We start from the raw sequence: 17,594 nt of genomic DNA on the forward strand, positions 1-17,594 counted from the left end.
AGGCAACGGTCGATGCTTTAAAAACTTTTAAAAAAGTAGGATTTTATTGTAAAAAAAAAAAGAAAAAAAAAAGATTTTTTGTTATGCACACACTCATGTAAAATGCAAGTTAGTAGTAGGTGGTAATGTAAAGTCCAAAAATAGTTCAAATAATACAAAACTTAATTTGCTGTTTAGATTAGATACATTTCATTATAGATAAAAAAACAAACAAACAAACAAACAACACTTCTAACATATATTACCTGTGAAGACATGAAATATATTTAATACATTAATATGTGAGTTACGTTAGGTTTACTAGAGAGACTCCCCTGGTGCCATGGCTACATTGCAGAAGATGAAGTTTCCTCATTCGGCTCTGAAAGTGAGAAAACAAATTTAATTTTGAAGAACTGATCATGAAAAAAGCTCTTGTTACTTCTTCTATTTTGGTTCCCTGATGAAAATATTTCTTCATATGTGCGTCTGTGTGATGCCCTAACCTAAAATGTAAGTTCTACTTTCATAAGAGCGGAAACTGAAGTACTGCCACGTAGTTAAAACACAAGGTCTACCTGAACAGTTGATGTTGTCATACAACGGCTAAACCAGGTAGTCCAACGGTACCACTGGTATCCTGGTTCTGGTAAACGGTGGTCGGATGAGTAAATGAGGTCGGATTAGCTGCAGACGTCACTTTTTAGGTCAGTATGTTAGGGCTGTTCCCGGAACAACAAAACTGTTGCAACCCGTTTGACAAACAAAGATCACTCTGTATCACTTATTACCATTTATGTTGCTCATAAAAAAAAAAAAAAGAGAACAGCACTGATTCCACACTAGGGGAAATTGTAGCGTTAACAGCAGATCTGCTGCATCAGTCTGCCAAACAACAAGGGGAACTTTTAAATGTAAGGCAGATGTGTAAGCGGGATTTCAACACGGGATCTCCTATCAACTAGACCTCTCAGTTACTTGACCAACAAAGCCGTAGCACCTCAAAGATCATATACTACTACTGTATATTATCTCAAAATCTTCAGATTATAATGGACTTTATTTCCTGAGACTAATAATAAATAATACTACTAATAATTAGGTTAACAAACCATCTTGTGTGTGTACTCTGTGTGCAGTTTTCTTACCAGTCCAGGTCCTGTACACGGGGACCTTGAGGGCAGGATGACGGATTTCGACGCAGACCCTCAAACGCTGGAGGTCATTCTGTCTGGAATCCTTGCTCAAGTTGACCCTGTTGATATGCAGCGCACTGGGGTCTTCCTCACTTTCTCTGTCACTGTCCTCGTCACTGACGTCTGACTTGGTCTCCTCATCTCTGTCAATGATGTTATTCTCTCCGTCCACCTTTTCGTCAATGTACTGAATTCCCTCTGTGTTGGGGTCTGTAACAGCAGTCTTTGTTTCTGGAAAAAAACAAAAAAAAAACAAAACAAGGGCAACTCGTAATTGTGGTGGAGCTTTTCGGTCAATCGTGTACACTCACATCGTCACTTTGTACTTAACCTAATAAACCACCAAGCTCATCTTTACATGGACTCCCTTATGAGGCCTACCATATTTTCCGGACAATAAGTCGTACCTTTTTTCATCCTTTGGATGCGACATATATATTCAAATAAATAATTCCACGTTATTATTTTCACACTGACAGCCGCTAGAGGGCACTCTATAGGCTTGTGTACCAGTATCTGCTACTCCTGTACGATTAAAAATGTACACGTTTGTTATTTTCACACTGACAGCCACACGGGGGCACTCTATAGGCTTGTGTACCAGTATCTGCTACTCCTGTAGGACTAAAAATGTACAGCCACTAGAGGGCACTGGTGCAACTCATACTCCGGAGCGACTCATAATCCAAAACTAACTAGAGAACTCATAATCGACTCATAATCCAAAACTAACTAGAGATTGACGTTTGTATCAAGAAAGTCCACATATAAGTGAGGATTGAGTGACCTTGTCTCACTCACTCACTCACGCGCACACACTTACTGATTGCATGTCTTTTCTTCTTCTGTCTCTCTGGCTGCTTGTGATTGGACAGGCTTGTGGACCTCTCCAGAGCGCAGACACTTTTCAGTTCCCTCTGCCCATCATCTCCTAACTCCTCTGTTTCGCTGGACACCATCGGCACAAGAGTGGGTCCTCCGGCTGCCCACGCTAATTTGACCTTAGGGTGACCTCCCCTCAACAGGAGGGTAAAAACACCAACTCCTTCACTGCTCCAACAGACAGAGACTGATGGAGGAATGGAAGGCGCCACTGAAAGGGTGCAAACAGAATAGGCAACATTTCATTCACTGCATTGACCAATCATAGCAAAGACCCCTCTATGTTAAAGGGAATTGGTGTCTATTATTGAATAAATGTCATACCAATGTCAGCATCTCTCCAGTGTTTCTCTATAGGTTCAGGTAGAGAACAGTGCTCCACTCTGCAGACAATGCCTCTGATCCTGTCCTTATCCTTACGTGCCGTCCCCATCTTCAGCAAGGCTGTGGACCTGAAGATCCTTGGATTAGTCTGCAGGGGGCCCCATATTTCTCCGCCTTTGATGATCTCCTCCTCTCTGTCATCCTCTTCTCCCTCTCTGAGCTTCAACCACGTCACGGATATGTTTGGAGGGTAGAAATCAGTGATTTCACACCCCAGTGACACAGCATGGTCAGGTGAAGAGTAGGAGATAAGTTCAGATACACACGGCCTCTTGAGAAAACCTGGGTTAAAGGGAAATGCATTCATCAAACGTTTGCATTATGAAATCATATCAACAAGCGCTTAGTAAAGCGCCGGAAATAAACGTCATTTACGTGATTTCAAACATTTCCTTCAGCTAGTTAGATACTATCTTCTTGGGTCAGGAGTGGAACCTCCGTCCCCGTCATACTTTCATCATCTTTATTCCTCCTTCATCTTGCATCTTGTTGTATTTTCATTCTTCCTTCTCACCTTACGTGATCAATCTGTTTTAATGTAAATCAGCTACTTTAGGTGTTGCCCTACACTAAAATTTTTTTTTTTTTTTTTGGAAGGCACACATTACACTTTAACAAGCAATGACTGGAATTTACACACACACAAAAAAAACATTCTATGGATTTCAAGGTCATGATAAATGTATATAGACATACTGATATGTTTATTTATCATGAGTAAATAAACCCTCCTAAATTTTATACACTGGACCCTTAAGGGCATCTTGGCACATACAATACATGAATATGTGTTTTTTTATAAATTGTTGTACTGTATGTTATTTAGCAAGTAGCAAGTAGTACGATATATATAGTATCTAAGTACAATATATAGTAAACATGTTGGCAAACGGAGTAGAGTGGGGTTAACTGTAATGGTCATTTTGTTACATCTGCAACAACTACGACAAATGTAATGCTCAATGCTATAATATCTCTGAAAGGTAACAGATTTACATGGTGAAATAAATTCAAACATGATATAAAACTACAGTAATGTAATGTTAAGTTTGTGGGGTTTTTTTTTTCCCCCTTTACAGTCTTACTCACCTCGTGTTTCCCGTGTGATTGGCTGCTTCAAGGCGATGTGGTGGACGCTGACCCACACCTTTGTGGCCCCCTTTTCCAATTCACTTCGTGGCAATTTACACTGACTATAGGCTGAAAAGAAGCCTTCAGAATTGGGTCTTGGGGAGGACGAGGCTTGGGAGGCCACGGGGCTCAACTCACCACCTTGACAAAACCAGCGGAAGGTGATTATGTCTGGATGGAAATGCGTTGCCCGTACTGTCAGGCTAATGACATCTGCAAGGTAAAATGGAATGGTTGAAGACGTTTATACCCAGTGATGTTCTACGGTTTCAACAGATGAAAAAGAAATCTACCAGAGTCATTTGCTGCCTCTGCCAGCTGAATTTCCGATACTTCTGGAGCAGCTAAAAAAAACCCCAACACAATTACATTACAAACATAGTATTTTCGAAAAACAGTGAAAATGATTTAGTTACTAGTTAATTTGCCCGCGAAGACATTTGTTTCTTACACAGGATCGTAAACTTCTCGGACACTCTCTCCACCACAATCTTGTCCTTGCCTATGTAAGACACCTGACACTTGAACACCGCCGCCTTGTGAACTGAAATCTGGGGGATGAAGGTGACTGCGGAAATAAGCTGCTGAATGCCACTTCCAGAAGAGTGTAGAGGCCCTTGGGTGTGCAGCTTGTAGTACGCCAACTCGCCTCTCGAGGGCAGCAGAGGACCTTTCTCTGACGCTAAGACAAGAGGGACAAGGGAGGGGTAAAATGATAGTTACTATTATTATTGCAACATGAAAAAGTAAATTCCTTCGGGTTTATAAAATGGAAGCTGGCAGAAGTTTCCAAGTTGTTGGTTATGCAGTTCCCCACATTATATGAACCTTGCTCAGTTTTTCTGTTTGCCCCCAAATATTCCATTCAAATAATCATTCTATCTCAGTGAAATATAAAAAAGTTAAAAGGGTGAATATGTTTAAATATATATATTAGTCCCTTAGAATAAAAAAACATTTGGAGGTGGAAGCTGTTGTTTAATAAAGGGATTCACAAACTTTTGCCCCCAAATAGCTTTAGCTTCTGGCTAAACCCACAGACAATGCTACAAAATGTACAGGAACTTTTAGAACGATTTTTCTTACCTTATTCACTATGAAATTATTATTACATTTGTTTACAATAATTACAGGAACTTTTAGAACGATTTTCCTTACCTTATTCACTATAAAATTATTATTACATTTGTTTACAATAAGAAAATGATTAACAAGCATGTTTTCAGTGTGTGTTGGTCTGCTCCTTTGGTCTATTTCTGGTCAAAAACATGTCCGTTTTGCGCTAGCTTGCTACACGCTAGCCTTAGGAGCTTCGCAGCAACACCAGGAGAATGACAGGTCTCAGTCATCTGCATGTCACATGGGGTGCATTCAGGTACCATCGGAAACTTGAGAATCACCAACAACTGTTTATTACCCTGTGGTCAAGTCGTGTCAATTTGTATCAATGTGTATCAATAACTGACAGTTCTTGTAAAGAATATTTAATTATCTGCTGTACATATTTATATTTAAACAATTTTGTTTATCCACAGAGGATTAAGTCTTCACAAATGTATAAACTGAGCTTCACTAGAGAAGTGCAATTTACATGAATCCTTGCTGGTTATTCTGAATAAAAAGTCCTCCTACCTGTAAGTGAAGTGTCAGAAATGGGCGTGTTGTTGAGAAACCATTCCGTCTGGACTCGATCCACCCTCCTGCCTTCGATGCTCACTGTCACCCTGCCCTTTTGACCCACAACCACGCGTGGGGGCAGAATGATGCCTGACACACTGAGAGACTTCTGCTTTTCTACAAAGGAATACATTCATTTTTTTTTATAATTAGTCGTAGTTCACCAAGCTGTGATTAAGAAGAAGACCACTTCTAAGAAATGCCAAAAATGAGCAGGAAGCTACAAATACTGACGTAATAGCCATTGTTACTTGGATTGATGTCATCACTGGTAGACAGAGGTCTCAAAAGCAGTGTCTGTATACACAGTATTCGACTCAGAGTTTATATAGCCAATAAAGAATACCGTAATTTCTGGACTATTGAGCACTTTTTGTCAAAACTCAGCTCCCGGTGTCTTACTGTTATAACTCTCCACATAGGGTTGTGAGGGTGTGACACTCACCATCTCTTCTCCTCCATGAAAAACCAAAGCAGAGCAGAAAGACCAGGACTATGGAAATACACATCATAGCCACAGACGCTTTGGCTGATTTAGTCAACACTGGAGTCACATCTGAAGGAAACAATGATAAAAAGCAAAAATGAGTTAATCCTATGTCATACAGGCATTTCCATTTTGTTTTCTTGTTTTTTTCAGGTCTCAGTCATCTGCATGTCACATGGGGTGCATTCAGGTACCATCGGAAACTTGAGAATCACCAACAACTGTTTATTACCCTGTGGTCAAGTCGTGTCAATTTGTATCAATGTGTATCAATAACTGACAGTTCTTGTAAAGAATATTTAATTATCTGCTGTACATATTTATATTTAAACAATTTTGTTTATCCACAGAGGATTAAGTCTTCACAAATGTATAAACTGAGCTTCACTAGAGAAGTGCAATTTACATGAATCCTTGCTGGTTATTCTGAATAAAAAGTCCTCCTACCTGTAAGTGAAGTGTCAGAAATGGGCGTGTTGTTGAGAAACCATTCAGTCTGGACTCGATCCACCCTCCTGCCTTCGATGCTCACTGTCACCCTGCCCTTTTGACCCACAACCACGCGTGGGGGCAGAATGATGCCTGACACACTGAGAGACTTCTGCTTTTCTACAAAGGAATACATTCATTTTTTTTTATAATTAGTCGTAGTTCACCAAGCTGTGATTAAGAAGAAGACCACTTCTAAGAAATGCCAAAAATGAGCAGGAAGCTACAAATACTGACGTAATAGCCATTGTTACTTGGATTGATGTCATCACTGGTAGACAGAGGTCTCAAAAGCAGTGTCTGTATACACAGTATTCGACTCAGAGTTTATATAGCCAATAAAGAATACCGTAATTTCTGGACTATTGAGCGCTTTTTGTCAAAACTCAGCTCCCGGTGTCTTACTGTTATAACTCTCCACATAGGGTTGGGAGGATGTGACACTCACCATCTCTTCTCCTCCATGAAAAACCAAAGCAGAGCAGAAAGACCAGGACTATGGAAATACACATCATAGCCACAGACGCTTTGGCTGATTTAGTCAACACTGGAGTCACATCTGAAGGAAACAATGATAAAAAGCAAAAATGAGTTAATCCTATGTCATACAGGCATTTCCATTTTTTTTTCTTTTTTTTTTTTTGTTTTTTTTTGACATCATCTTAAGTTAAACGCAAAAAAAAAAACCATACCTTTGGGATCCAGTTTCTCCAGGTTTTCTGAACTGTTAGCTGAGTGCACCACACCAGGCTGGCTGACCGCACACTCCACCATTCCACCTAGGCTCCTCTGCTCCGGGGTCATGGTTAAATAGTGTCTGGTGCTGTAGGTGCCGTCGGGATTTTGCTCACTGACCGGCGTCTCAGGCAGAGGCGTGCCGTTTTGAATCCAGGACACAGACACCTCCTCTGGGTAGAAACTCTCCAGGTCGCAGTACAGGGTGAGAGGACCGTTGTTTGAGTGTGATGGGACAGCCGAAAGTTTCACTACCGGCGGGTCTGACGGAGTGTTCAGAAAAGAAAAAAAAAAAAAAAACGTGCATATGATCATGAGCAGAGAGGACACTTTAATTAGGCCAAAAAGCAGAAATCAGCTAGGTCCCAATCTGACAGAATGCCATCAAACAGTCTGGAACATGAAGTTTGAATTCATGTGCGGTTGTCTGAACTCTTAGGAATGGTGTTCGTAATTGCTGGGTTAAATAATTAAGGTGTAGTTGTTATGAATGGGCCTCCACTGAGACAATGTGTTTCTAGACTGTCGCGCGGCTGGTCTTTGCCTGCCTTGTTCAGTCGTTTATATCTGAACTGATTCATCATTCAAGGTTAAATACTGTAGCCACTAAGGCAGGCATGGGGAAACTAAGGCCTGCGGGCCTGATGCGGTCCGTTCAGCTTTTGAATCCGGCCCGCAAAACTTTTCTAAATGATATAATTTGTTTATATAATCATTATACTTCTACCGTTTCCCTGTAATATCTACGTTTCCCCAATAGATGGAGTAGAAAGTGATAAAAGCATTTTAGCATTTTAGCCTTTATGCATGACTTTTACATGTCATTTATCTTAGTTCACACCAACACGCCTGCACTAACGTCTGAGGAAGCTATCGGGAAAAATGATTGACACAATGTGAACATGATGCATATTGCAGGGGAAGTCATAACGTTTTAAGAATGTTCTGGTATATTTTTTTAGAAGTGTCTCTGAAAACATGTCTCTTGGGCCTTGCTGAGCTGTTTGTGGAGTTTTATTATTTTATTATCACATCGGTGTCACCCCTCAAGCTGAGTTTTATTTTTTTACTTTCAAAATCTGGTCAAAAATGAAATACTATTTTATTATCACATCGGTGTCACACCTCAAGCTGAGTTTTATTTGTTCAGGGCTTTCAAAATCTGGTCAAAAATGAAATATTTTTTCAATTTAGAGCATCAGATTTTGAACCAAACGTAAGTGGAAACCCGAATATTAACCTGAAAATAAAAACGAAAAAGACAAACAACAATAATAATAATAATAATAATTTGAACTTTATTAATGACCCACTTGTGTTAACAGCAGATCTTGCACAACAGGCCACCCGTTAGAGGCGCCAAGCATGTGGTTCCTATGGGAATTGAACCCCAGTAAACTATGCTAATTTTCAATAAGGAAGATAAATAATGTACTTGTACATTACTCAAGAGATATGGATTTGAAAAAAAAAAAAAAAACAACAAACAATGATGTGTCACTTACAGGTGATATTGAGTTGGAAATCCAACTCATATTGGCTGCCGTTGTGTAACACCACGCAGCCAAAGGTCACATTCTGATCATCACGGGACGGGAAAATGGTCAAGTTGCCCACGGCTTGGTACAACCCAGACCCCGGGGTCTGTTCACCTTCAACCTGGTAAAAGGGTATAACCTCTTGGCCATCCCTGGTCCAGGAGAAAGAGACAGGTGGAGGGTGGTAACCAGATGCATGGCATGTCAGGTTGCTCTCGGTCTCTAACACCACCCACTGCTGAGGGACCGACAGTGTTGGAGAAGCTATAAAAGGAGGATGGAAGAAAATATGAAAATGTTTTGTTTTGTAAATTTTGTAAACCCTAAATGTAACATCACTATAGTGCTAAAATGTTTTGTTTTGTAAATTTTGTATAACATTTTGATGAGGAAAGGTTTGAGAAATAAAAAAACAAAACAAAAAACAACCCTAAATGTAACATCACTATAGTGCAACTCTTTGGAGTTGTAGCCGATTGTACATGTATAAAGCCCTTCTAGGTCCAGACTTGTGCTGAGGATAGTCAGTGAGAAGCCTCCATTGATGAAATCAGTGGCGGGATGCTGAAGCCTCTCCTTGTTTTTCGGAGAGAGCTTCAGTGAAGGAGGCGATTACTATACCGTTTCTTATCCAGCTGGCGTCGACGAGAGACTGGTTTGTAATGTCTGCTTTAGAGACGGGGAGCGACACGTTGTAGGGCAAGGTCGCATTCGTGTTTTCGCCGGCTTGAATTTCATTCGGTGATACTGCAAACAGAGGAGGAACATTAAGATGAGAAAGTGTCTTTGAGCAGCGCCGGTTAAACTGGATTATTGCTGTAAATCTCACCATCTTTCGTTTTAATACGCCCAGTACTAATAATCATAATCTGGCCTATTATGCACTATAGAAGAAGTGAAATTCTTTATATTTTATCCCTTTCTATATCGCGGTTCTCCTTTCGAGTTAGCAGTGTGTTATGCTAACACTGAACTTCGGGCCACTGCTGCACGGCTCTATCAAAATGTGATGGATTTTGTTTTTGGTCAAATTTAGGACTGTCTAAATTAATCACGATTAATCATGCGTAATTATGATCACAATTAATCATGATTAATCTATAGTTACCCTTTGATTATTCGGATTAAAAATTTGAATAATTTGCTAGCCAAACTCTGAACCATAACCGGACGTGCACAAGTTCCAATTTAGTTTTATTCACTAGAGGTTTCACTGGTGTACATATACAGTATGCTATAATTGCAAACTATTATTTATTTATTGCATAAAATGTTTCTTCGAACAATTAACTATACTCTTCTGCTAGCTAGGTGGCTAGGTGGCAGCAGATGGCTATGAACACTAAAAAACAGATAACCAGAGCTGTCGAAGAAGATCTTTGTGAGTGTCTTTCTTCAATTCCTGCCAGTATGTCAGCATAGTCTTCAACTAAATATGAGTACATTTTTCATACATTTAAACTAGAAGATTATTATATTTCATTAAATATACTTTTTGTGAGATCTCTGTTTGGCGGTGTGTCGTGGGGTTTTTTCCCGATGATATACATGTCCCGTGGTTCAAAAAAGGTTGGGGAACACTGTATTACTGTATTAGCCTAAATGTCCAAAGTGGGAACCTGGGTACTAATATTGTACTGGTGCTATTTTTTCAACATATTAGGGTTAGTAATTGCACACAACTGGATTTAAACTAGCAACCTATGGAGAGCAGGATGAATGAGTCCATGGTGTGTAAAAACACATGGATTTAAAAACAGAATAAATGTCATATTTTGGTTTTGATACACGTTTTGTTTGTTGTAAATGCAGTATATTTAATTTCTATCAGGGGGCCACATCACCAATACAGTTCCCCTTGAAGGGCCCATTGTAAATGGAAGACTGTATAGATCAGGGATCCCCAACCCCTGGTCCGTGGACCAGTACTAGTCCATAGGTCATTTGGTACCGGGTCGCAGTGGGACACAGTGAAAAAATGTACTTCATTTTTACTAATTTACTTCATTCAAAGAACAGCCAGAAAATCCACCATATCCATTGATTATTTAAAGATAATCTGACAATAAAAGTCAGTTTGATACAAACAGAATAGAATTCTAAAAGGTGTTTTATTTAAAAAAATGGAATGATCCTTCAATGCTCAGCACCTTGTTACTCGCCTGTAGTAACGGGTGGTAAAAAAAGGTTGGGGACCGCCGGTATAGATGTAACTACTCCATAACAGACTAATTCATGTTTCTGCAATTGATTATTATTTATTCAAGCTATAAGTTTTTTTTTATTGCTGTGTAATTAAAAAGGTTCAGAAACTCTGCTGCAAAGACTTTATTAAATGCTTTTTAAACACGCAGGCCGCATTTGGCCCCCGGGCCTTGTGTTTGACACGTACGATTCATATGAGTAATTGAGTGATGATTACTCATGTTTGCAATGTGTTAAACTTAAATTACCTTTGACTGCATTCCAAACAAAGCAACAATAGCACTTAGTTAGTTAGTTGAACGGAGTTATTAGTTTATTCAGAAGGGTTTATTATATATTCTTTGTCCCATTTCTCTTTTGAGTTCAGGATAATAATAAGTCAGTAAACTTTGACTGGGTCTTTGAACCAGTGTAAATAGCAGCTCATGATGTATCTGGCCCTGACAGCTTAATTGCTAACTAGTATAATAAATACCTGTAGGCAGGCACAGATCAAGAGAACCTGGAGAACGTTGCGTAGTGCGGAGTGCTTATGTGTCATCGCTGAGTGTCACACACGAGCAGATCAAAGTGTGATCAAAGCGCGTGTGTGTGTGTGTGTGTGTGTGTGTGTGAGAACAGGCTTGACTGAAGTAGGTTTGCACTCACTTCAGGTCAACCTGAAACACTGTGACATATTACACTGCGAAATAGAAGTAAACAAACGTCGTATTAAGGAAATAACTTCAATTGTTTTGTTTTTTTCCAAAAAGGAAATAGTCCTGTCACCTAGCTTTTGGAGCTAAGTTCTAATTATTGAGATATTCCAGCTATAATCTAATAAAAATATATTTATATATCTATTTCTCGTCATACACCTGTAGCAGATTATATTATATATATACATATATATATTTATATATATATATATCTTGTCATACACCTGTAGCACACTACATTATATATATACATATATATATTTCTTGTCATACACCTGTAGCAGATTATATTATATATATACATATATATATTTATATATATATATATCTTGTCATACACCTGTAGCAGATTATATTATATATATACATATATATATTTCTTGTCATACACCTGTAGCAGACTACATTATATATATATATATTTCTTGTCATACACCTGTAGCAGATTATATTATATATATACATATATATATTTCTTGTCATACACCTGTAGCACACTACATTATATATATACATATATATATTTCTTGTCATACACCTGTAGCAGATTATATTATATATATACATATATATATTTCTTGTCATACACCTGTAGCAGATTATATTATATATATACATATATATATTTATATATATATATATCTTGTCATACACCTGTAGCAGACTACATTATATATATATATATTTCTTGTCATACACCTGTAGCAGACTACATTATATATATACATATATATATTTCTTGTCATACACCTGTAGCACACTACATTATATATATACATATATATATTTATATATATATATATATCTTGTCATACACCTGTAGCAGATTATTTTATCACATAAAATACAATTTCCTTCATTTCAAGTAAATCTAGTCATTTTCACAATGTACATTTAAAATATGTTTTTCATAATAAATATACTTCCTTTCTAGGAAGTATATTTACAAAGAAGACAAATTGGGTAGTATACTTTCTATTGAAGTATTACATTTTTTATTTTATCGTACACATCTAGTTAATCTAAGATAAGACATTGTCGAACTACATTGTGGATAAAAACTGTATATATATAAATAGTATCATCAAATTTTCAGTAAATCCAGTCTCAAATTATATGGCATTAAAGTACATTTTGTCGAACAAAGCCTTGCCTCATATTTAATTACTACCCTTTCCTTTTTTAAATTAAACATCCTTTAACAAAATATGTTTTAAAACAGAGGTAACTGTTGATTCGCATCACTGTTAGCATTTTGGTAAAACCACACAATATACAGTACATACATAGACCCTCACATTTAGACTGCGAAAACCTGACAAAAAAAAAACAACCCAAACAAAGCTACATAGCGCTGACGTTCGAACATCTACAGACCACACGTTCTGTACGTTTCCAGACTATCTGCATCAATCTGAAATACTTCAAATGTCAAAATTTTTTTAAATAAAAAAGCCAACCTGTTTTTGGTGGTTTAGAGGTGAATATATTCAATTTCTGTGTGGGTGTGTGGGTGTCGTGTGAGAGAAGCAGCACAATACTTACCACATTTTACGAGAGTCAGTAGGAAGATATTGAAGAGGACTTTACACCCCATTGCCAGGCTTGTCTTGAGACTAACTTCTTATCAGCCGACCCTTTACTGTCTTATGTAGAGCGGTGACATGACGGTGGGTGGGATCACTCTGCCGCCAAATGGGGGAAAAAAAAAGAAATATTGACCCTGTGTCTTGAAGTCTTTGTCCTTGTAAATTAGTGTGCCCAGGACTACCGATACATTGCAAAGAGCCACTGAGGGGGTGGTGGTGAGAGGGAAGGAACGCAATGGGCAGGGGACGCACAAACGGGGTAACGATCACTTAAAATTCAGCCGGGCCTCTGGCCAAAGATGTGGGCCTACTTTGCATTGGTACAGTGTTGCCATGAACAAACAGGGAGGGCAGTTCGACGGAGCTTTATGGGCAAACACTCGGGCGGTACTTCAAGTCTTTTTTTTCTGTCTGAGAGGAAAGTGTGTTTGTTGCTTCAATGCAGGGAAACAAGGAGAAAAAATCTGGAAAGCTCCATCTTTGCACCCCTTTGGTTAATGTTTAAGCCTCAAGTGTTTGATGTTCGAGGCGAAGGTGTTCCAGCTATTGTCCCCTCTGAACGTTCATTAACCGGATCAGCTGTATGAATTGTTTGACTTTGTCCTTTTTAATAACAACATTCATCAGCCATGGAATGCAGCTGTATTTGCCAATCGGCCCCTTGAGTGTTGTCTGTTACGGCTCTTCTTTGTGAATGCCTCTCTGCCTGCGGACATTGCTTAAGGCCCGGAACAGACGTCGTTTGGTTTGGTTTTCTCCTCTCCTCTGGATGTGGCAGAACAACCTGTCCGAAAATTTTCCCTCATTTAAATGTCACAGCCGTACCTTGACTAAACAACAGAAGGCCAAAAAACACGTTAGTTTAATGTGCAACGAATACTATAATAATAAATAAATGTCAGTGGAAAAAAAAACATCATGTCCCTGATGGTCTAATGGTATAAAGTTTTTAAATTTATTTCAGGAAATATACTAGCTTTTTCCAAATGGAGTACATATATGTACTGACGTCAATGTATCCAACTAGATCAGGCATCGGCAAACTATGGCCCAGGGGGCCGAATGCGGCCCGTTTGGCTTTTTAATCCGGCCTAAAAAACTTGTCCAAATGATGTTATTAATTTCTATTTTTGTTATATTTCTGCCTTTCCCCTGCAATGCCTGCATTTCCCTAATAAATGGCATCAAAAAGGCTAAAAGCATTTTAGCATTTTAGCATTTTAGCCTTTACTGACTGACTTTTACATGTCATTTGTTTCAGTTCATATGAATGAATGCTCCATCTCTCTGCTCCTGACCCGGTGCCCCGTCAAATTTTATGACCCATAGTGCCGCGCCAGTCAAAAAGTTTGCCCACACCTGAACTAGATACATGTATTGAACATATACTGAATTTAAATCCATGATTTACATAGTGTAGCGCTTTGGCCCAGAGGCAATGTCTCCGTCATTGGTGTGGCGCCACCTCCTGGGCAATATCGAATCCTGGTTAGGGCGGTTGGTAAATTTATTGACTAGGTTGATCGGACACCATTAATGAGGGGTAGATAACACACGTATACTTTTGACTCTTTGCAAATGACACAAGCTGCCACAGGAGGCACTATTGAGTACATGGTTGCAACTCACAGGCTGCCACGTGGGAGGCGTCATTAGGGCTATGTGGATCCTTTGGGAATCAAACCCAAGATCCGAGACTTTGCTTGCCAGGCAGGAGTACTAACCCCCTACAGTATGAAACAACCATATAAGGTCATGTACAGATCACTTATAGTATGTACACACAAACACACACATATATATATATATATACAGTGAACCCTCTGCTATTGTGAATATAGCTGCGTTCCAAGACCCACCGAAATGGGAAAAATCGCAAAGTAGAGGTGAGATAGTTATTGTATTATTTAAATATATATTTACCCTTTACGAACCTCCCCCACACTGTTATCAACCCTCCCTAGACTGTATTACAATTTCCCACACAATTATATCCTCAGTAGAGTTGTATAATAGCGACGCAGAGCGACGTGAACGAGAGAGTGGCCGACAGACAAGGGGGAGATGCTGAGAGATGCTACGACGCGTGAGCCAATCAGCATGAGGATCAGAACAGGAGAGCATGATCAATTAGCCAATAGTACACCGAGTACGCGTTGCGTTAGCCGACAGTACGCTACGTACGATTTCGTCTAGGTAAACAAAGCTACCAGCGATAGTTCGCAAATGCGCTTATCTCCATTTCAAAAGGAAAATCCACATTTTTTTTAAAGCCAAAACGTACGTATGTACGTATAAATATTGTATAATGTATTTTAGTTTATTCTTTGCTATATTTCGCGACACAGCGAAAAGTTTTCGTGAGATTTGGATTTAAAAAAAAACAAATTGCAATGTAATGTACTGTAGCTGTATATGCATATATATTTATTCCTATATTCTATATATGTATATACATTTGTTATATATGTTTGTTAGATTGATTGTATATATTTATATAAATACTCTCTCTATTTCTTGAAACTACAGGGCACATAGGCCACCTTTGGAATAAAGTCGGGTCTAGACAAATGAAATACTGTACATTTTAGTTTCACATCCATCCCAGCTGTGGTTGGCTGAGCTATTTGGCAAAGCCACAACACAAGAGAGGCGTGGAATGTAGACAGAGCTTTTTGAATTAAATTATACAATGGGAAGAGAAACCGTGTGTTGGTATGACATTAAACAGGTTTGAGAGGTTAGGGAGTGGTTGTACAGTAAATCTAAATAAGAAAACTCCTTACCCTCTTCTCACACATCAACATGGCAACAAACGCCGCACTACTGCTCTGCCTCTCCACGGTCCTCATTACCAAAGGTGAGTCCGAATTTTACACGTACAATCGCAGTCCGAAGCTTCCGTGTGTTTTGTTTTGCTCGGGGTAACCTCAGAAGGATATTTGATCAACAGGTTCCATAATTCTGTCTGAAATATATAGAGACATATAGTGGTGTGCTGTGTCACAATGACAAGCACATAGAGTGGTGTGCTGTGTCACAATGACCAGTAGTTCACTTTCAATTTCACTTTAAATGAGGTTACTTTTTTTTTTTTTTTTTTAATGTAGCATTTCAAACATTAGAGAGACATAAAGGTACATTTCATACATTTCAATGAGAGGGATAAGGAATGTACAGGTACAGATTTTTGGATGGAATATGCAGAATTGTATAGTAATGATGTTTAGTGTAAGAGCAGAGGAGGCGGGGCGGATAGGCCGAGATGGAGGCAGATGATAAACTCTGGCGATTCCTGAAATGAGCAACACGAAGAAAAAGACACAATTTGACCTTATGGTCAACTCAAAGTACAGTGATCCCTTGCTATAACGCGGTTTACTTTTCACGGTTTCGCTACTTCACGGATTTGCATCGTGCATTGTGTTCTGCATTCTGATTGGCTAAAAAGTCACTCCGCTTCTTCTCTACCTGTGCGCCAATAACGTTGCGGTTTAATATGTACGAACTCAAAGTATTTGAATGTGTAGTTCGACTAGTTCACATTCTGCATTTCTCTGGACAGTGGGAGAAAACATAGAATATTAGAGGGTCAGTTGGTCTCAGCCTGACGTCTCGCGTGCCACAGTGACTTGGCATATTGTCCTAAAGCTAGAAAGGACAAGAGGAAACAGCAGGAGGTTCAGTGGCCTCTCACGGCTGAGGACAGAAACACACAACCTTACAATGTACAGTACAACTAGAAACAGAGTGAAATAACAGTTGTATCTTTTTTTTTCTTCCCTACAGGGTCAAAGGCACAGGGTGAGTGTTGTCACTTTTGTAATGATTTCACAATGAACCTGAACTAGTGTTTGGCAGCAAGGGTTTCTTGTCATGTTTATGTATTTACCAGTTAGCATGAATGCACTGAATGAGATACAATAGACAGACAATGACGATAGATCATGTTTTAGCTTCATGTGTTGCCCAACTGACCTTAACGCCTTCAGAATCTAACGTTGATGTTAAATACATCAACCACACACACACACATACATGCATACATACATACATAGCGTAATTTCCGTACTGTTGAGCGCACCTGGATATAAGCCGCACTCACAAAATTAAAAAAGTATTTTAATTCATTAAAATTAAAAATACTATAATAATAAATGTCAGTGGAAAAAATGATGGTCTAATGGTATAAAGTTTTAAATTTATTTCAGGAAATATACTAGCTTTTTCCAAATAGACTACATATATGTACTGACGTCAATGTATCCAACTAGATCAGGCATCGGCAAACTATGGCCCAGGGGGCCGAATGCGGCCCGTTTGGCTTCTTAATCCGGCCCACCAAACTTGTCCAAATGATGTTATTAATTTCTATTTTTGTTATATTTCTGCCTTTCCCCTGCAATGCCTGCATTTCCCTAATAAATGGCATCAAAAAGGCTAAAAGCATTTTAGCATTTTAGCCTTTACTGACTGACTTTTACATGTCATTTGTTTCAGTTCATATGAATGAATGCTCCATCTCTCTGCTCCTGACCCGGTGCCCCGTCAAATTCATAGTGCCCCGCCAGTCAAAAAGGGCTCAAACTGCTCTCAACTTTAGC

General features: G+C 38.9%; 2 protein-coding genes across 2 annotated transcripts in view; one reads left to right on the plus strand and one right to left on the minus strand.

Moving 5' to 3' along the window:
• Positions 1-60: 60 nt before the first annotated feature.
• LOC103382018 (uncharacterized) lies at positions 61-13,695 on the minus strand. Its single transcript, XM_017033937.2, has 13 exons — positions 12,947-13,695; positions 9,120-9,245; positions 8,466-8,762; positions 6,918-7,223; positions 6,674-6,784; positions 6,184-6,345; positions 4,024-4,254; positions 3,866-3,916; positions 3,531-3,785; positions 2,382-2,723; positions 1,999-2,268; positions 1,128-1,406; positions 61-361 (listed from the first exon to the last, which is right to left on the minus strand). The coding sequence occupies exons 1-13, from the start codon at positions 12,996-12,998 to the stop codon at positions 327-329; spliced, it is 2,517 nt and encodes an 838-aa protein (XP_016889426.1). The 5' UTR covers positions 12,999-13,695; the 3' UTR covers positions 61-326.
• Positions 13,696-15,634: 1,939 nt separating this feature from the next.
• The window catches only part of LOC112487328 (chymotrypsin-like protease CTRL-1), a 6,261-nt gene continuing 4,301 nt past the window's right edge, over positions 15,635-17,594 (plus strand). Inside the window, exons 1-2 of the mRNA XM_025057662.1 lie at positions 15,635-15,850; positions 16,780-16,794. Of these exons, the coding sequence (XP_024913430.1) occupies positions 15,796-15,850; positions 16,780-16,794 (70 nt within the window). The 5' untranslated portion in view covers positions 15,635-15,795. The remainder of the gene's footprint in view (positions 15,851-16,779; positions 16,795-17,594) is intronic.

This window comes from Cynoglossus semilaevis, chromosome 8 (assembly GCF_000523025.1).
Source record: "Cynoglossus semilaevis isolate Cse_v1.0 chromosome 8, Cse_v1.0, whole genome shotgun sequence".
Taxonomy (NCBI): Eukaryota; Metazoa; Chordata; class Actinopteri; order Pleuronectiformes; family Cynoglossidae; genus Cynoglossus; species Cynoglossus semilaevis.

What these genes read in the sequence shown, in the direction of transcription:
- LOC103382018 (XM_017033937.2), bottom strand. Translation starts at nt 12,998, where the DNA reads ATGGGGTGTAAAGTCCTCTTCAATATCTTCCTACTGACTCTCGTAAAA. An exon ending in ACTGACTCTCGTAAAATGTG is followed by an intron (nt 9,246 to 12,946) that starts GTAAGTATTGTG and finishes CTCTGTTTGCAG; the next exon opens with TATCACCGAATGAAATTCAA. An exon ending in TTCATGGAGGAGAAGAGATG is followed by an intron (nt 6,346 to 6,673) that starts GTGAGTGTCACA and finishes ATTCCTTTGTAG; the next exon opens with AAAAGCAGAAGTCTCTCAGT.